The 21,421-nt window shown below is 41.6% G+C and overlaps 1 protein-coding gene across 3 annotated transcripts in view; it reads left to right on the top strand.

The window, feature by feature from the left end:
- The window catches only part of LOC132830315 (SH2B adapter protein 2), a 128,728-nt gene extending 116,865 nt beyond the window's left edge, over window positions 1-11,863 (top strand). For all 3 annotated transcript variants that reach the window (XM_060847914.1, XM_060847913.1, XM_060847915.1), the window contains one exon: window positions 11,152-11,863. In XM_060847914.1, the coding sequence (XP_060703897.1) occupies window positions 11,152-11,462 (311 nt within the window). In that variant the 3' untranslated portion in view covers window positions 11,463-11,863. The remainder of the gene's footprint in view (window positions 1-11,151) is intronic.
- Window positions 11,864-21,421: the final 9,558 nt, after the last annotated feature.

The following is a 21,421-nucleotide window of genomic DNA, read 5'->3' as shown; positions in this document are numbered from 1 at the left end:
ACTGCTCCGGGTTTCTCCAATGTTTCTTTCAAGAGGCAAGGATGTGAAACAATCCAAGACAAAATTGAAAAATATGAATGAATTAATTAAAATTAAAATGGCTATGTTAAAAGTTATCTAGGAGAAAGTGAGGACTGCATATGCTGGAGATCAGAGTTGAAAAGTGTGTTGCTTGAAAAGCGCAGCAGGTCAGGCAGCATCAAAGGAGAAAGAGAATCAAAGTTTCGGGCATAAGCCCTTCTTCAGGAATGAGGAGGGTGAAGAAGGGCTTATGCCCGAAACATCAATTCTCCTGCTCCTTTGATGCTGCCTGACCTGCTGCGCTTTTCCAGCAACATATTTTCCAGCTATGTTAAAAGTTATGTTTGACTAAATTTGATTGGGCTCTTTAATCAAGTTAGGGAGAGGGTTAATGAGGAAGTTGATGATGGAGGATTTCCAGGTATTTAATGGGATGTGAGCTAGATTGGCTAGCCCCAGCATTTATTGCCCAGAAGGCAGTGAAGAGTAAACCACATTGGTGTGGTTCTGGAGTCATATGTAGACTAGACTAGGTTCACGTAGTTCATGTATATACAATTTTTCAGAAGGTGACTTAATTAAGTAGTTGTCATGACTAGCAGGTATATCTACAGTGTGATCTGTGAACTGTCAAATAATTCATTCAGCCCCCTTCTAATTTGTCTGATTCATGTTAAAATAGATCAATAAAAACTTTCCTTTAAATAGGTTAAGCATTAGTTAGTTTATCACTTGCTATTCCTGAAAATTCTTTGAGAATAAAGGTATTAAGTAAATGATTACAGAGGCAATGATGTAGATAAAGGTAAATGCATACTAAACAAAAGAATATTTTTAAAGAGAGAGACCCCTAAGTCTCCCTGAAATATGACCAGAGCCCACTGGTTGCATTTTGTTTTTCCAAAGTGAAAAGGTTAACCCTTTAAGTCAGGTTCAGCAGTTTCTTTTAATTCATTCACAGGATTTAGGCATCACAGGCTGGGCCAGCGTTTATTGCAAACGTCTGTGGCCCTTCAGAAGGTGGTGGAAGCTGCTGCCTTGAATACTGTAGTCTTTGGGGCTTTAAGATACGTGCAGTGTTGTTAGGGAGGGATTTTCCAGGACTTTGACCCAGCAATACTGAAGCAACAGTGATACATTCCCAGGTCAGGATGGTGAGTGGCTTGGAGGGGACCTTACGGTGGTAGTGTTCCCATGTAGCTGCTGCCCTTGTCATTCTCGATGGAAGTGGTCATGTGTTTAAAAGGTGTTGTCTGAGGAGTCTTGATGTGTTGCTGCAGTGTGATTACATAGATTTCTGAAAGGCATTGAACTTTTAAGACAGTGAGATGACATCATGATATTTGAAGCTATTGTATAAAGGTGTTATTTCTGTAAATTCCATTAGTAGGCAGTTAGTCAGTAGGCAAGCGGTCAGCTAGCCTACCTATAATGAGCCAAAACTAGTCAACACTCTCTGTAATTTAACAGTTATCTCAGTAAATATGCAGCTCAGACTGTATACAGTCTACAATATCACAAGTGTGCATAGTTATAATAAACCTCCATTTATCGAACTGAAATATGAACCCAGCTGTCTGGTCGCTCAGAATCCACCTTTGTGTTAGCACAGTGACATCCATGATCACTTTTAAAAAAAATGATTTTCAGGTAGCCATGCTAAATCGATGTGCTCGTCCTCTTAGCAATGGTTTACTCTCACCAGCAACTCTCATCCACACAGATCTAGAATCTCATCTAACCACATATACACAGTGCACTGTGGTAATAATGGAGAAAATGGTACAAAAACATAATCAATGAATCTGCAGTTATCCCACCTTGGACCAAGACAAAACATCAGAGTTAGAGATTATTGCACAGATTTGTGGGTTTGTGGGGAAAATACATTGTGAACAATCCAGGTCATATGACCTTGTTACAAGTAATGGCAAAATGCTACAGTGAAACAAACAACGCGTCTGAGTTATACATGACCAGCTGTCTGTCAGAAAAGGTGATAATTCTGATACTGACAATATCACACCTGATAACAAGCAGGCATCTCGAAACCACAATATACACACATCCACAATAACCAATAGCTTCACCCAGTGGTGTGCTGCATGATCCAGTTGTGATCATTAAGTATTAGATTAGATCTGATCATTTATGTTCATCAAATTGTGTTCTTAATATGTAAAGATGACACTTGTACACTGATGCCATTTATTAGAACATGTTTCCTATTCTTCAAAGGAAAAGGGGATGTTGTATTAATATACAGATCTCAGAAAGGCACAATATCTGTAAGACAGCAAGGAAACCTCATAGTTGTGGCAGCACTACACTTGTTACTAGATGTGGATAACGGTGACAGCAAGTATGAGGATTAGAAATGAGCTAAGATCAGCGAACAGGTTGCTCTTCAGACTAGAGGCAGGGAAATAGGATTTGCTGTTATCTTTTTGAAATCCATTAATGACCTAGACTTGCATATTATATACAGGGTATAATTTCAAAGTTTTCAGATGACAAAGTATTTGTAAGGAGCTAACAATATGGAGGGTAATAACAGTTTTTCTCAGGATATAAACTGTTGAATTTGGCAGACATAGAATTAAAGTTAAGAATCTGAAGTGATTTGGTGCACAAATGAGAGGCAATATAAATTAAATGGTGCAATTTTTAAAAATGCACATTGGTTTATTAATCAATGCAAGAATTACCAGAACAAATCTTTATTCTATGCTGGTTAGGTCCCCAGAGGGTATTGTGACTGATTTGTGAACACCACACTTTGGGGAGGAAATCAAAAGCATATAGAGAGCACAGAGGTTTATTGGAGCAGTATTTGCAACTAAAGCCTTCAATTATGTGGTGAGATTGGGTTGCTCTTCTAGCAGCTAAAATTAAGGGGAGGTTTGGTTGAGATGTTAAAAATCCTGAAAGGTTTTGGTGGGAGAATGAAAAGCTCGATAACCACAGACAACAGATGTAAGGCAGGTAGGGGGAAAAGAAACCTGTCATAACATAAATGGCTGGCCCATAGAAGACTGAAGGTGGGAGTTGATGGAAAGTATTCAGCCTGGAGCTTGGTGACCAGTGGTGTTCCTTAGAGGATTTGTTCTGGGACCCCTGCTCTTTGTGATTTTTATAAATGACTTGGATGAGGAAGTGGAAGGGTAGGTTAATAAGTTTGCTAATGACAGTGGAGTTGTGGATAGTATGGATGGCTGTATGTAAGTTGTAATGGAACATTGAGAAGATGTAGAGCTGGGTTGAGAAGAGGCAGATGGAGTTCAACCTGGGAAAGTGTGAAATCATTCACATTGGAAGATCGAATTTGGATGCAGATTACAGGGTTAAAGACAGGATTCTTGGCACTGTGGAGGAACAGAGGGATTTTTAGGGTCCACATCTATAGATCCTTCAAAGTTGCCACTCAAGTTGATGCTAAGAAATGTGTTGCTGGAAAAGCACAGCAGGTCAGGCAGCATCCAAGGAGCAGGAGAATCGACGTTTTGGGCATAAGCCCTTCTTCAGGAATGCCCGAAACGTCAAATCTCCTGACCTGCTGCGCTTTTCCAGCAACACATTTTTCAGCTCTGATCTCCAGCATCTGCAGTCCTCACTTTTTCTCCTAGTTGATTTTAATCTACTGTGAATCATCTTGCAGGATGCCTTCCTTAAAGAAGTTCTCTTCCTCCCTCTACAAGGATTTCAGTGAGTCCCTCTCTCACTGCACCCCCCAGGTCATCTCCTCTGCCCTGAAGCTCTTCAGCCACGTCCTCAAACAGACTCGCTTCTCAAGTTGATGAAGTTGTTAAGAAGGTGTATGGCTTGCATTAGCAGGGAGATTGAGTTTAAGAGCCGCGAGGTTATGCTGCAGCTCTATAAAGCCTTGGTTAGACGACAGTTGGAATATTGTGTTGCCTCATTATAAGAAGGATGTTGAAGCTTTAGAAAGGGTGCAGAGGAGATTTACCAGGATGCTGCCTGGACTGGAGGGCATATCTTAAGAAAGGTGGGGGGAGCTAGGGCTTTTCTCATTGGAGTGAAGAAAGATGAGAGGTGACTTGGTAGAGGTGTACGAGATGAGGTATAGAATAGATAGCCAGAGACTTTTTCCCAGGGCAGAAAAGACTATAACAAGGGGGCATAATTTTTAGGCAATTGGAGAAGGGTTTAGGGGAGATGTCAGAGGTAGGTTCTTTACACAGAGTGGTGGGTGGAGTGCACTGCCAGCAGTGATAGTAGAAATCTCCATTAGGGACATTTAAGTGACTCTTGGATAGGCAGTATCTAGCGACTTGGATAGTAAAATGGAGGTTATGTGAAGTTAGTCTGATCTTCGAGTCGGATAAAAGGTCGGCACAACATCGAGGGCTGAAGGGCCTGTATTGTCCCGTACTGTTCTATGCTCTTTGAAATAAAAATACACAGCATATTATTATGACGTAAATTCACTGGTTGTAAGGATTATAGACATAGATTGAATAAGAACTTTCAAATGGGAATTGGGTTAATACTTAAAAGGGAGAAAAAATTGTAGGGTCCTCAGAAAAGAATAAGGAAATTGGATTCATTGAATTGCTTATTCAAAGGACTGACATGCATACGATGAAGCAAGTGGCAGCCTCGTGTGAAATTTTATATAATCATTCCGTACCTTTAATATTCTGTTAAAAGTCTCGCACACCAAGTTATAGTCCATCAGGTTTATTTGGAAGTTCCACATAAACCTGTACTATAACCTGGTGTTGTGTGACTTTTAAGTTTGTCCACCCCAGTCCAACACCAGCACCTCCACATCATTAATATTCTGTGGCTAAACTGAAACTGCTCTCATAACTGCAAGCAAATGATAATTCCTGCATTAGCAGGTTTTGCAAAGGTGTAACATATACGTCACATTACATTTGTTAGATGGTATGATATTACGCTACTGGTGTGTCAAAGTTACACCCCTCCAAATTCTCACTCACTTTAATAACAATCTAAATCTCCCTTCCATGTTTTCTGATTCGCTTTTGGGCAGACCATTTGGTTATTTCAAACATATTGTCATCACCTCCGGTTGTTCACACTGAGCTTCAGTCCCCTCATGTAGAAGAGTGTGTGCTTCAGGCAAATGCATCCTTCAGTGAAGCCGATTCCTTAGTACTTCGCAGAAAAGCTCTTGGCAGATTTTTGTATTTCTTACTAAGCATCAGAATCAAAATGAATTGACCTAGTTTTTATAGGGGAATCTGCATTGCTGCTCCTCTTGTATGTGGAAACAATTTAAGGTGGTTACACATTTAATCCTCAAATGTGAGGGAAATAAAAGAATTTTAGTTTTAGTAGTTTCACAAATTGGGCGTACAACAGTTGGCTGGTCATTAATATGTGGTTAGCCTATTCTGGTCTGAAAGCTGACCTGTCCCATCGTTTTTGAAATGCTATAGAAATCTGTTTTTATCCCCATTCAGGTTAACTTAAAAACATCACTAATTGGGATATTGCTTTGCAGAGGTTATGGTTATTGGGACACTGAATGGGATTTGATCTTACTAATGAGATTTACAGGTTGTGATGAGGGAAGCACTGACAGCTGTGCGCATGTTCGATGAAAGTTTGATCGTAAACTTTATGAATTTTAAAGCAACTTTGTGGATGTCTGTTTAGTCTGAAATATGTCTGAACAGTGGAACACTGTGACTGATGGTTACTAATGGAGTTTGCAGTCTGTCAGTGTGACGTGTATTGGGGAAGGGTATTGCTTATTCTTGGTTCCTGTGAAAAATCTGAGGGTGAGAGGAAATTGGAATCGGCGTTTGTGTGAGTAAACCTCTCTAAATCCACAGGGTAGACATATCCAATCCCAAGTAAGGTTTAACCAAGAAGAAATATTGTAATTTGTATTCTTAAAGAAAAGAGAACAAAACTGTACATTGAGGTCATACAATGAAATCACCAATAATCTAAACATCTCTAGCAAAGCATCCCAACTTTTATATTTCACTCCTGTTCCAGAAGGGACAACGTTCCATGTGCCTTCCGAAGCACTCGCTGCATCTGCCTACCAACTTTATATGATTTGCGTAAGAAGACAACAAGATATCTTTCTGTACTTTAGAACTCTGCAAGCTCTTTCCATTTAGCTAATAGACTGTTTTTCTAATTACTACCAAAATGAACAAGTTCACGATGCTCCATCTGCTATACCTGTGGCTATTCACATAACCTATCTATACCTCTTTTGCAGATTCCTTATGTCCTCTTCACAACTCACTTTCCTATCCATTATTATACCATTAATACATTTAGTTCCTGTACCTTCAGTCAGGTTATTTATCTAGGTTGTAAGTAACTGAGGCTCCAGAGCTAATCCCTATGGCATTCCGTTGGTCATATACTGTCAACTCAAGTGACCTACTTATTCCCACTCTTTGCTTCCAATTAGACAACCAATCCTCCATAGCCTATTCTGCCATTCAATTGAATTGTTTTAAAGAATTCCTACAGTGCGGAAACAGGCCATTCAGCCCAACGAGTCCACACCAACCCTCTGAAAAGTAACCCACCTCAACCTGTTCCCCTGACCTATTACTCTACGTTTACCCCTGACTAATGCACCTAACCTACACATTCCTGAACACTATGGGCAATTTTAGCATGACCAATTCACCTAACCTGCACATTTTACAACTGTGGGAGGAAACCCACACAAATTTGAGAAAATGTGCAAACTCCACACAGATAGTGGCCCAAGGCTGGAATTGAACCCAGGAGCCCGGTGCTGTGAGGCAGCAGTGCTAACCACTGAGCCACTGTGCCACCTGTATATCATGGCTGATCTTTTCGTGGACTCGGCTATGCTTAGCCACTCACTCACCATAACCCATAGCTCCTTTACTGTTCAACACTCTTTCCATCTTTGCCTTAAAAGCATTCAATGAGGAGCCCTAACTGCTTCACTGGGCAGGGAATTCCACATCTTCACAACCCTTTGGGTGAAGAAGTTCCTCCCCAACTCCGTCCTAAATCTGCTCACCCTCATTTTGAAGCTCTCTTGTTCTGGTTTCACCTGCCAGTGGAAACAACCTCCTTGCTTCAATCTTATCTATTCCCTTCATAATTTTGTTTCTGTAAGATCCCCCTTCATTCTTCTAAACTCCAATGAATATAGACCCAGTCTACTCAATATCTCATTATAAGCCAATCCTCTCCACTCAGGAATCTGTGCACCTCCTCCAGTGACAGTACATCCTTTCTCAAGTAAAAGACCAAAACTATATACAGCACTCTAGGTGTGGCCTCACCAGTATCCAATACAACTGCAGGATAACCGTTTTTAAACTCCATTCCACGAGCAATGTAGGACAATATTCCATTTGCTATCTTAAATACCTACTGCACTTACTTTTTGTAATACATGCACAAGGACACCCAGGTCTCTCTGCACAGCAACATGCTGCAATTTTTCATCATTTAATTAATACCCCATTTTGTTGTTATTCCTACCAAAATGAATGATCTCACACTTACCAACATTGTACCCCATCAACCAGACCCTTGCCTATTCATTTAACCTATTTATATCCCTCTGCACACTTTACTCTACCACTTCTCTTTGTATCATCTGTAAACTTTGACATGCTACACTTGGTCCTCAACTCTAAATCATCAATGGAAATTGTAAATAATTATAGTCTTGACACTAATACCTCAGGCACACCACTCGCCACTGATTGTCAACCAGAAAAATACCCATTTTTCCCCTTTCTTTGCTTTCTGTTCGTTAACCAATCTTCTATCTATGCTAATACATTACTGTGATGTCACGCATCTTTATCTTATGCAACAACTCTTTGTGTGGCACACAAATACACATATGAATATGTTGCCCCTTACATCACGAGCCCTAGGAAGATGCTGCAAAGGTCATTGCGAAAGAGGAGGTAGCTCAGATACTTGAAGAGTTTAAATTTGATAAGGAAGTATTTATTGTGTGTCTATATTTAAAAGTCGGTAAACTACCAGAACCAGATGTAATGCACCCAAAGATACTGAGGGAAGTGAGATTGGAAATTGTGGAGGCACTGACCATAAATTTCCAGCCTTCTTTAGACATGGATAGTGTCAAGGAACTGAAGAATTGCAAATGTTATGTACTTGTTTAAAACAATAACATCAAGATAGGCCCAGCAAATACAGTTAATCACTTAACATCAGCAATGCAGAAACATCCAAAAACAATTCAGGACAAAATTGGCAGTCACTTGGAAAAATATAATTAATTATGGAATATCAATATGGATTTGTCAAGGGCAAATTGTGTTTAATTAACCAACTAAAGTCTTTAGTTAACTTTATGAAGAAGTAATAGAGAGGATGGGTGAGGATCGCGCTATTGATATGGAGTACATGGGTTTCCAAAAAGGCATTTGATAAAGGATGGCTGTAGTGAAGTTTCTCAGGAGTCGGTAATAGGGCCCTTTCTCTTCCTGATGTTTATTAATGACTTACTCTTTGACATACAGGACATAATTTTAAAAATTGCAGATGATATGAAATATGGAAGCGTTGTGAACTCTGAGAAGGATAGTGTAGAACTTCAGAAAGACAGACAGGATGGTGGAATGCGGTATTGAGATATGTGCAGCGATTCATTTTGAAAGAATGTTTAGGAGGGGTAGGTGGGTGGAAACTATAGACAATAATGGGTACAAATCTGAAAGCAGTGCAGAAGCAAATGAACCTTGAGATAGATATGTATTTAGTGATTTATGCAGATATATATATGATCATTTGAGAGACAGTTAATAAAGCAGACAAGGGTATAAGAGCAGAAGGAGGCCATTCAGCCCATTGGGTCTACTCCAGTGTTCAACAAGATCGTAGCTGATCTGATAATCCTCAACTCCACTCTCTCCTGCCTTTCCCCCCATAATTCTTGATTCCCTTCCTGATTAAAAATTTGTCTATCTCCTCCTTGGAGACCCTGACCCAGCCTCAATAGCCCTGTGTGGTAAAGAATTCCACTTTCTGAAAGAAGAAATTCCTTCTCATCTCTGTCTTAAATGGGTGACCTTTTATTCTGAGATTATGCCCTTTGGTCCTAGACTGTATGATCTAGGAAACAAATTCAGTCTTTTTAACCTGTAAAATCCCTTAAGAATCTTGTATGTTTCAATAAATTCATCTCTCATTTTTCTGAACTCTTATGAGTACAGGCCAAAACTACTCCACCTCTCCTCATACAACATTAGCTCCATTCCTGGAATCAGCTTCACAACCTCATCTGGACTGCATCCAATGCCAATATATCTTTCTTTAGATAAGGACTCCAAAAATGTTCACAATATTCCAGCCTTGCAAGTTTTATTAAGACTTCCTTATTTTTCTACTCTCATTTCTTTTGAAATAAAGGCCAATAGTCCATTTGCTTTCCCTATTACCTGCTGAATTAATATGCTGTTTGTGATTCATGCAAGGACTGCCAAATTCCTCTGGTCTGTAGCTTTCTGTAGTCTTTCTCCATTTATATAATGAAGAATTCCTCTACTCTTCCTACCAAAGTGCATAACCTTACATTTCCCCCACATTATATTCCATTTACCAAGTTTTTGCCCAACACTTAAACTGTCCGTATTCACACAGCATTCTTCTCTTTAGGGCACAGATTACAATAACTGCCTTGTTGTTATAAGACATGAGTTGGCCTCACAGTCAAGATTAGAGTGGTGCTGGAAAAGCACAGCAGGTCAGGCAGCATCTGGGGAGCAGGAAAGTCCCTCACTTAGTTATCGACACCTCACTTTAAGAATGATGTGAAGGGAATAGAAAGAATACAGAAAACACTCACAAGAATGTTTCCAGTGATAAGGAGTGAAGAGAGTCAATTCCAGTGAATCTCTCCAGCTGCCTAGAATCTGATATAGTTACATATATTCTTGATTTCCTGAGCCATATTTGATACAGCTGAGCATTCTGCCACCAATATTGAATCCACTAACTCTTTCTGCAAATATGACAAAAGGAACCTTGTGCCAAACTTTAATTACATCATATTGGGGCATACTTGACTTCCCTTTAAGAACACAATGGCTCTTACCTATTAGTTTATATCTCAGTAAAAATTCCATGATCCTCCAGTACCCTGCCCTCAATGTGACTTTTTTTTTCACATTTTTCTTACTCTCCAGTTAATATTGCCAAATTGGTCACCGTCTCAAATCCTCACTCTTAGCCAATACTTAAATAAGTAAAGCCTCATTGTTAGCTTCCTTGACACCATATTGGGGCTGTTTCTCAGACTGAAACGACTTGTTTTACTGTTAACTAACCAAACACATTTTAATATCCATCTCCACCTCTTTCAGCCAAGGTCCAACCTGGCACTTGGGAACATTACAAGAATAAGAAACAAATAGCTGTTTGTACCTGTCCAAAATCCATTTTAATAATCTTGGTGCAAAATGAGTCCATGTCATAGCATAAGCCTATAATCTTTCGATACTTCAGAACAGGTTTGAATGTTGAGCTATGTCACCAACCATAACGTCTGACATTGTAACTTGAGCTGCTTCATCCCCTGGTCAGGCCTGAGTTGAGTTTGAGCCTCCAGTTCAAAAAAGAATTCTTTCAAACTCTGGAAGACAGAACTAAGGAAAAACCTGAGGAAAGAAGCAGCTTTTGAGAATGGAGTGAGGGGGGATGTATAAAGTATAAAATGGAATAGAAATCTTCAATCTGGAATGTCATTTCGTATCATTCCGTGAATTTGAGTCAAGGAAGCATTGTTTCAAAGCAGTAAAGACAAGGTAAGGTTCAATATCAGGAAGGATTTATTCACAAAGTGATCATTAACTATGGTGATCCATCAGTATAAGAAAATGGGGTCTTTGACGAGGCAGTTGAGTACAGTGATAAATCTGTCAGCCACATTCATCATCGACTTTGTGATCGTTACCAAAAAAAAAGGGATGGAGATGGTTCAAACAGAATTTCACAACCGGTGACAGAAACTCTGAAAGCCTTTGGGAAAGGCTGGAAAAGTATTTCTTTCTCCATCACAAATCATTTGCCTGATGTATTTGAAAGTCCATGGGGAATCCCGATGTAATAAATCAATCTTACAACCTATTTTGTTATCCCTTACAGAGATGAATTCTGCACACACTGCCACACCTCCAGCTGCCCCTACACAACCTAATTGCAGAAGTGATGCCCATCAATCACAGCACTATTTTGCCAACTCTGTAGCTGGCAGCCCACATTCTGCTGCCCAAGTTGAAGGGACATCAGCCAACATTCATTCGGCACACCCCAGATCAGACACGTCCATCTCTGTTCGTGCCAATAACTCCGAACGTCTACTACAGTCTCAAGCATCATCCTCCGAGGACTACCATGACAGCGATGGATCAAGGAATCGATCACGAGCTGTAGAAAATCAATATTCCTTCTACTAATATCAAGAAACACAATGTAGCAGACTTCTGGGATTGTCTACATAGAAATAGGGATAATTGACCAAATGCATCTGCTCAACAAAACTGGAGAAGTCCGGGCAAAGAGACTGTATTCCTATCACTTGACAGTCGAATAATGAAAATGGAAATTACTACAGAATTAGGGTTAAATGTGAATTATCAGGTATTTGCCATATTTGGTTCAGGGCAATTGGCAAAGACTGATTTTGCTAATTAATTATGGTCTTTATATATATTTGTATCTGCACTTTTCACGATTACTGTAAAGAGAATCTCGATGGACTGTGCACGGTCCGTGAGTTAACAATGAATTGTCTTTCTCATTGTTTCATCTGTAGTGTTGCTGTTTATAGTGAGCCTGCTGTTGTTATAATCAGATAAAGATTTAGCTTGTCTGATATTCCTTTGTCCTGTTATCTTTAGCAATGGGGTGCTGACTGATTTTAAAGTGAGCCATTTTCTAAATGTGATTTGAGCTATTGAACTGTGTTGCTGAGATCTGATGAGAAATGAGTATGTTCAAGTGAGAAAAATTGTTAATGTCAAATCACTGCTGTGTCTCAGTAGCTCTAACATTTGGAGAACCAGTTCCCAACCGCGAGGTACCAGGGTCCTTTGTAGCAATCATTAAGCAGTACATTTGGGTGAATCTTGCTTTTACCAACTCCAGGATATTTGATCAGTGTGTTCCATTGGAGGAGATAACATTACCATGTCCAAATAGTCAAGACTCAACTCGGTGAGGGAGTGATTTTGGTAAGAGTCATGAAGAATTTGCACAGTCCAGTCTCCAATGCTAGATATCTCACAGGAGACTTGGAAATACGACTGAATGAAAGAGCCAGAAAGCAAAGTTTATAACAATGAAACCCTCGAGTCGATATTCACTGCGAGTATTGTAAACTTAACAAATATTTCCTTCTGGTTATATTTGTACTTGATTAGCAATTTTGAGAATTTTATGAAAAAGAATGAAGCAAGATTTTTACTGTCTCAAAGATTCCATGTGATCCCAACAAATAAACATGTACTGTGTTGAGTAGTTAAGAGGATTAGTATTGTATAAGGGAGTTTACTTTGTATTATTAACAGATACAATATGAATAATGGCACCCAGCAGGTAGTAATGTGGTCAGGTAATTAATGTGGACTTCAGTGCAGGACAAAGTTCCCACTACTCTTAATTCATTTTCTTTTCCTGGGTGCAATTCTCCTGAAATCAGCTAAACCAGTGTAAAATATTGAGGAATTTCAAGCAAAGATTTACCTTCAGTATAAACCAGTGTCCTGCAATTTGATCTGGTTTAAAAAACAAGGCACTGGAATCCAATCCCTCCTTTAAAACCAGGGGAAAGTGAGGACTGCAGATACTGAAGATCAGAGCTGAAAATGTGTTGCTGGAAAAGCGCAGCAGGTCAGGTAGCATCCAAGGAACAAGAGATTCGACGTTTCGGGCATAAGCCTGAGGAATCTCCTGCTCCTTGGATGTTGCCTGACCTGCACTTTTCCAGCAACACATTTCCACCTCCTTTTAAAACTAGTCATGACCCCAGACAGACTTGGTCACCTGGGTAGATCTCTGCTAGTTCTGCCCCCCCATTTTCAGGCTTTTGAGGATGCTTTAAAAATAAAGTTGATATTTTTACATGTAAGGGCCACTTTAAAAAAAAATTAACATTAAAAATATTAAGAAGCCAGTAAATAATTCTGCATAGCATTTAAACTCCATTTCATAGAACATTAGAACATACAATACATTCATCACACCCTGTGTTGGTCTGTTACCCACCCTCCATCTCTTCATTTCTAACTACCATTGGGACATTGACCGCCTCAACCTGTCCACCCCCCTCACCCATTCCAACTTCTCACCCTTGCAACGTGGACCCCTCCGCTCCAATCCCAACAACATCACCAAACCAGCAGAAGGGGGGTGGAGGAAAATGACACAGTGGTGGTTTGGCACGCTGACCCTACACCAATTCGCGGACTCCTCCTCCTGTCCTTGACCATGACCTCACCTCCCATCATCAAACCATCATCTCCCTCATCACCTCAGGGGATTTCTCACCCACAGCCTCCAACCTCCTAGTCCAGGAACCCCACACTGCCCAGTTCTACCTCCTACCCAAATTCACAAATCTAACTGCCCCGGTCGACCCACTGTCTCAGCCTGCTTCTGCCTCACTGAATTTATCTCTGCGTACCTTTACACTGTCCTGTCCCCTTTGATTCAGGAACTCCCCACATGCTCTCCATTTCCTCCATGACATTTGTTTCTACTGCCCCCAACGCCTTATCTTCTCCATGGACATCCAGTCACTGTAAACATTCATCTGCCATGACAAAGGCATCCAAGCCCTCTCACACCGATCCCACCATCCACTGACGCACACATTCAATTGGCTGAACTGGTTCTTACTCTCAATAATTTCTCCTTTAAATCCTCCCACTTCCTGCAGACCAAAGGGGTAGCCATGGGCACCTGCATGGGCCCCAGCTATGCCTGTCTCTTTGTTGGGTATATGGAACAGTCGATCTTCTACAGCTACACTGGCACCATTCCCCAATTTTTCCTCCATTACATTAATGACAACTGTATTGGTGCTACTTTGTGCTCCCACAAGGAGGCTGAACAGTTCATCAACTTCACAAACACCTTCCACTGTGACCTCGAGTTCACTTGGACCATCTCGGACACCTCCCTCCTCTTCCTGCACCTCTCCGCCTCCATTTCTGGTGACCGACTCAACATGCATATCTACTACAAACCCACCAACTCCCACAGCTACCTCGGCTACACCTCCTCCCACCCTGCCTCCTGTAAAAATATTATCCCATATTCCCAATTCCTCTGCCTCCTCCACACCTGCTCCCAGGAAGACCAATTTCACTCCAGAACATCCCAGATGGCCGCCTCCTTCAAAGACCACAATTTCCCCTCCCACTTGCTCGACGATGTCCCTCATCTCATCTCCTCTATTTCCCACACCTCCTCCCTTGAACCCCACCCCTGCAATCGCAACAAGGACAGAGCCTCCCTGGTCCTCACCTTCCAACCACCAAACTTCAGATACATCACATCATTCTCCTCCGTTTCTGCCACTTACAAACAGACCCCATCACCAGGGATATATTTCCCTCCCCATCTCTATCTGTGTTCCGGAGATACCATTCCCTCCGTCACTCCCTTGTTAGGTGCACACTCCCCCCCCGCCCCCACCCTCCCCCCACTAACCCACACTCCTCTCCCGGCATCTTCCACTGCCACCGCAAGAAGTGCAAAATCTGTGCCCACATGTCTCCCCCCCCACCCCCCCCCCCCCCCACCTCTGTCCAAGGTCCCAAAGGGTCCTTCCACATCAGACAGCGATTTACCTGTAGCTCCACCCACGTCATTTCCTGTGTCCGTTGCTCTCGATTTGGTCCCCTCTACATTGGGGAGACAGGACGCCAACTTGCGGAAGGTTTCAGAGAACATCTCTGGGACACTGGTAGTAAACAATCCCTTTGGACGAACACTAACTCCCCACTCTGTCTCCGCCAAGAGCATGCAGACCTTGGGCTGCCTCCACTGCCAAATCCTAACCAACCCCCAACACCTGGAGGAAGAATGCCTCCTCTCCCACCTTGGGACCATTCAACCACATGGAATCAATATGGATTTCACCAGTTTACTCATTTCCCTCTCCCCCGCCTCATCCCAGATCCAACCTTCCAACTCAGCACCACCCTCCTAAACTGTTCTTCCTCTCTGTCTTCCTTTCCATCCTCCTCTCTGACCTATCACCCTCATCTACCTTACACATTCCCAGCTGTCTACCCTGAGCTCCAGCCCCTCCCATTTATCTCTCAGACCCCTCAGGCTACAAGCCTCGTTCCTGAGGAAGGGCCTATACTTGCAACGGCAGCTCTCCTGCTCCTCTAACATTGCCTGACTGGCAGTGCCTTTCCAGCACCACATTCTTAAATGTAGAACAGTACGACACAGTGCAGACCCTTCGGCCCATGATGTTGGGCCGAGCATTTATCTTAATCTAAGACCAACCTAACCTACACACCCCTCTGCTGTCCATGTGCTTGTCCAGCAGTCACTTATGTCCCTAATGTCTCTGACTCTACCACCACCGCTAGCAGTACATTCCGCGCACCCACCACTCAGTGTAAAGAACCTAACTCTGACATTTCCCCTAAACCCTCATCTAACCACCTTAAAATTATGACCCCTCCGGACAGCCATTCCTGCCCTGGGGAAGGTCTTTGGCTATCTACTCTCTCTCTGCCTCTCATTACCCTGTACACCTCCATCCAGTCACCTCTCTTCCTCCTTCTCTCCAGTGTGAAAGGCCCTAGCTCCCTCAACCTCTCTTCATAAGACATACATTCGAATCCAGGCACCATACTAGTAAATCTCCTCTGCACCCTCTCTAAAGCATCTACATCCTTCCTATAATGAGGTGACCAGAACTGGACACAATATTCCAAGGGTGGTCTAACCAGGGTTCTATAGAGCTGCAGTAAATCATTGCGCCTCTTTAACAGGGGATTGAGTTTGAAAGCTAAAACAGCATGCACCTTCTTAACAACCCTATCAACTTGGGTGGCAACTTTGAGGGATCTACATACGTGGACCCAAAGGTCCTGCTGTTCTTCCACACCGCCAAGAATCCTGTCCTTAACCGTGTATTCTGCATTCAAATTTAACCTTCCAAAATGAATCACTTTGCATTTATCCATCTGCCACTTCTCACCCCAGCTCTGCATCCTGTCAATGTCTTGTTAGTTGTAACAGACCTCGATACTTTGTGTCATCAACTTCCATTTCTTCATCCAAGTCATTTATAAAAACTATAGAGAGCAGAGGCCCTCTTGCCTGTGGGACACCACTGGTAACCGACTTCCAGGTGGAATATTTTCTATCCACTACCACTTACCGTCATCTTTTGGCCAGCCAAATTCTGTATCCCATACCTCCTAACTTTCTGAATGAGCCTACTGAAGGAACCTTATGAAAAACCTTACTGAAATCCATATACACCACATCCACTGCTCGACCTTTGTCAACTTGTCTTTCACAGATTGCAGTGGTGGTGCCTAGGCCAGTATTACCCATTCCTAATTGCCCTTAAGATGGTGATGAGCTACCTTCTTGAGCTGCTTCCAAGTGCTGCTGATATATCCAATAACATTCATAAGGAACTTCCAGGACTTCAATCCAGTGACAACGAAATGCTCCAGGGTGGAGTCTTTGGTTTCAAAAGGCGAATAATCAGGTTCCTGATGGTGATACTGAAGTTTGTGACTACGTTCACTGACTGTTGAAGACAACTTGAGCTTCCTGATGGCAGGCATCATAACTGGAAATCCAATTTTTTTAATGTCAATAGCTGAAAGTATGACATCAAGATTTCCTTTTTTAAGATGTTTACTCTAACAAAATACTGAAAGTACTATTAACTAAAAACTACATTTGTATGCAACTTGTAATATAAACCATGGAAAAACATTTTTCTTCTCCCAACCTCGTATACACCACAAATTGATGTTCCACTGTCCTATGTGTGGACATCAGATTGATTCTGGGAAAATAGAAAGAGATTCTTTGCTCCGGTGCGTAACTCCTCTTCCTTTCCTTTCCTAGCTTCATAAATCTTAGCTCTAAAACTGTCTATGGCTCTGGAAACTTCCTTTCCTTCTGTCCCAAGTTAGTGGACTCTTCCAGCCTTGTTTTAACTCCTTTCAAAGTTGATCTTTTTAACCTAGCACACGTCACCCGTGGAGTGATCATAGCGAGCATTTTCTTTTTAGTTCCTCTGATTGTTTTGGATCTGTATTCAGTGACAGTCTACAAAAACCTGTGACCTGATCATGAGGATGGACTCCCCTGTATGCACAATGGCTCCGTGGTTAGCACTGCAGCCTCACAGCACCAGTGTCCCAGGTTCGATTCCAGCCTTGGGCGACTATCTGTGTGGAGTTTGCACATTCTCCCTTTCCTCTGGCTGCTCCGATTTCCACCCACAGTCCAAAGATGTGCAGGTCAGGTGAATTGCCTGAACGAAATTTCCCGTAGTGTTAGGTGCCTTAGTCAGAGGGAAATGGGTCTGGATGGGTTACTCTTTGGAGGGTTGGTGTGGATTTGTTGTGGTTCTGTTCGCCGAGCTAGAAGTTTTTGCTGCAAACGTTTCGTTCCCTGACTGTTTTATTGTATGTGAATACCAATTAGCCATGGTCACACCTTAAATCTTTGAGTAAACGAATGCATAAGTATACAATTCACCGTATAATTGCCTTGAAACTCAGCTTTACTCAGTTTCAGGCACCCACAGGCAGTGGAAGAGTCTAGAATTCATTGGCATAAATTATGTCAGGCTGCTTTAAACAAACCAACATTAATTCCATAGATAAACACTGTCAGAAGAACTCATAAATCAACGTTTTTCAGCTAAACACCTTGAGCTGTGTTGATATGGAAAAATAATTGCAATCTTTGAATAAGATTAACAGTGTTCACTTACCGCAATAAAAATAGAAATAATTATGAGTTTTACGTATCGTACCAGAACTTTGACTTCAGTGTTACATCTTTTACTGAGTTTCCCTGGAGCAGAGAGAATTCATGCAGGGTTTAGTGACCTGGGCCTGCAATCAATTCACATTATAAAGATGCAGGGCTCCACTGAGGCTTAAAGTTGCCTGTGATTGGACGAATAATGTTTGGATTACAGGCCAGTACTGCCTAGAGCATTCCTTCAACACCTCAACTCCCAAAGACAGGCAAGGGCACACTTCACAACCCAGAACATTTTAACAGCAAGAAAAATTCATTGAAGCATAAAGGATGTGCATCTTTCTGGTTTTCTTGTTTGCAATCAAGCATGTTTACATTAACAGAGCACCAGTAGAACAGAGAAATACTGATTTTTTTTTCGTTTAGAGAAGAGCTGATAGGATGTGGGTTTATTGAGTTTTACAAATAACATTCCAGTTCTGTTCCTCTCATGGTATTTTGCTCCAATGACATCATGTGGACAAATGCAAAGTGTTGAAAATGCTGAATATCTGAAATAAAAATTGAAAATGTTGTAAATAATCAAATTTAGAAAGATCTTTTTCAATATATAATTTCATGGTCATTCTAAAAGGTGAGAGACTTAACAAACAAATGGGATCTTTTTCAATATACAATTTCAGTTACATCACACTGTAAACCTTTGCTATAAACTCTGTGTCTTACGATCTTACACTCCACAACCACCTGATGAAGGAGTGGCGCTCCGAAAGCTAGTGCTTCCAAATAAACCTGTTGGACAATAACCTGGTGTTGTGTGATTTTTAACTTTGTCCATCCCAGTCCAACACCAGCTCCTTCACATCATGTTGTACGATTACCTGATGTTGTATGATTTTTAACTAAGTATACCCCAGCCCAACACCGGCTCCCCCATAATGTAAATAATCACTTTATACAGAAGCTGTGGAGAAAAAAAAATTAAAGTTTCACCTCAATGATACAACGTCCTGTACCTCCATCATCCATGTTGGCTACATTATTCCAATTCCTATGAACAGATCCCATCAATGTATAATTTTAAGTTTAATTTATATTTTGAATGTTGCACATTAAAAGGGGGAGGCATGGCTTTGTTTCAGTTTTAAGAGCCATTCTTGAGAGTTTGGTGCTGATGAGTCTGAAGGCTTATTGGCACACGGAAATCTTTAATATGGTTTTATAACTCTCTGAGAATGAAACAATGGGATTGAGTTGTTTCGTGCATTAAAGACGAAGGATAATCTGTGGTGTGGCCCAGCAAGGGTTTGAAGGTCAAAGATGCAAAGAAAACCCCAGAAAGGAGTCAGTCAGAGAGTCCGTGCATGTGTCCCAGAGAGTGAGGACTTGAGCATTAAAGTGTCTAGTCAGAAATGCTGCAGAGTTGTAGGAAGCTTATTTTTGGGAACTCATGTTTGCTGTGAGCTAAAAGCTAACAAGGAAATTAGTTTTCAGTTTGTTTAGGTGTCTAAGGAAGAGATACAAACTGAAACATTGAAACTATGAACAGCCATTCAACCCTTCAACCAATCAATGTGATCATGACTGATCCACTATCTCGTTGCCATATTCCTACTTCCTGTCCAGACCTTTTGCCTTTAAAAGCTAAATATTTATCCACTTCTTTCTTGAATATATTCAGTAACTTGGCCTCCAGAACTTTCAATGTTAGAGAATACCACAAGTTGGGTAATTCTTTGAATGGGGAAATGTTTCCTCACCTCAGTGCTGAATGACCTGCCTGAGACATTATCCCTGATTCTAGATTCTCCAACTGGGAAAATCATCCTACCCGCATCTACCAGCCCCTTTAGAATTTTATACATTTGTATCAGATCCCTTCTCATCTTTCGAAACCCTAGTATGTAGAGGCTCAATTGAACCAATCTTTCCTCACAGAACATTACTGCCATGATTGGTATCAGCAAGGGAACCACCGCTGCACTCACTCTATGGCTTTCATAGGGAGGAAGTGAGGACTGCAGATGCTGGAGATCAGAGCTGAAAGTGTGTTGCTGGAAAAGCACAGCAGGTCAGGCAGCAAAGGAGCAGGAGAATTGACGTTTCAGGCATGCTCATACCCAAAACGTCGATTCTCCTGTTCCTTGGATGCTGCCTGACCTGCTGCGCTTTTCCAGCAACACATTTTCAGCTTTCATAGGGAGGCCAAAACTGCATACAATACTTAAGTTGCGGTTTCACAATGTCTTGTGTAACAGCAGTGAAGTATCCCTACTTCTGAATTCAAGTTGTCTTGTGTTACCACATGGGATAAACTCTCCTACTTAATTTAAAAGCAGCAATACAGAAAAGATTTATCCCATGCAGTTATCTGTAAAAACTTGAGTGGTAAAGTGAAAATTAACAACTTTATTTCTTAAAATATAACAGAGAATAATTAACTAATCACGATTTACAATTTATTTCTATAACCTATCTTTTACCTTCCCTTCTATAATAATGATAAAGCTCCCAATTAAGATTTACAAAAAAAAACACTTCTTACCTCCAGGCAGCTGTAGGTTATTTTCTTCAGATCTGCCTGTGTCTTCTTTTCTCATCGTTAGGAATTTCTGTCACAGATTACTGATCGAAAAGGCACATTTTAAGAGAGAGCTATTTTTCAAGCAGTCTGGTACATACTGGCCTTAGCAGTTCTCCTCTCAACTCTTCAATATTCCCCCAGTATTATACCTCAGAGCATTGATTGCGACATTGAGTTGAATATATTGATAATCTTAAAAGCCAAACGGTAAACACGGAGAACAGTGAACACGGAGAACATGGTGAACACGGAGAACATGGTGAACACGGAGAACAGAGATCACGGAGAACACGATGAACTCTGAGAACACGGAGAACAGTGAACACAGAGAACAGTGAACACAGGGAACGGTGAACACAGGGAACGGTGATCAGGGAGAGCGTGAGCACGGAGAACACGGTGAACCTTGGGAACACGGGGAACAGTGAACACGGGGAACAGTGAACACGGGAAACAGTGAACACAGTGAACTCTGAGAACACGGGGAACAGTGAACACGGAGAACAGTGAACACGGGGAACAGTGAACATGGGGAACAGTGAACACGGGGAACAGGGAACACGGGGAACAGGAAACATGGAGAACAGGGAACGCGGGGAACAGGGAACACGGGGAGCAGTGAACACCGGGAACAGTGATCACGGAGAACATGGTGAACTCTAAGAACACTGAGAGCAGTAAACACGGGGAACAGTGAACACGGAGAACGGTGAACACTGAGAACGGTGAACACGGAGTACAGTGAACACAAAGTGAACAGGGAACACAGTGAACAGTGAAAACAGTGAAGAGTGTACACAGAGTGAATACGGAAAAGAGTGACCACGGAGATCAGTGAACACG

This window comes from Hemiscyllium ocellatum, chromosome 31 (assembly GCF_020745735.1).
Source record: "Hemiscyllium ocellatum isolate sHemOce1 chromosome 31, sHemOce1.pat.X.cur, whole genome shotgun sequence".
Lineage (NCBI taxonomy): Eukaryota > Metazoa > Chordata > Chondrichthyes > Orectolobiformes > Hemiscylliidae > Hemiscyllium > Hemiscyllium ocellatum.
The sequence above is the reverse complement of the archived record's forward strand: the minus strand, read 5'-3'. Positions and strand labels throughout refer to the sequence as shown.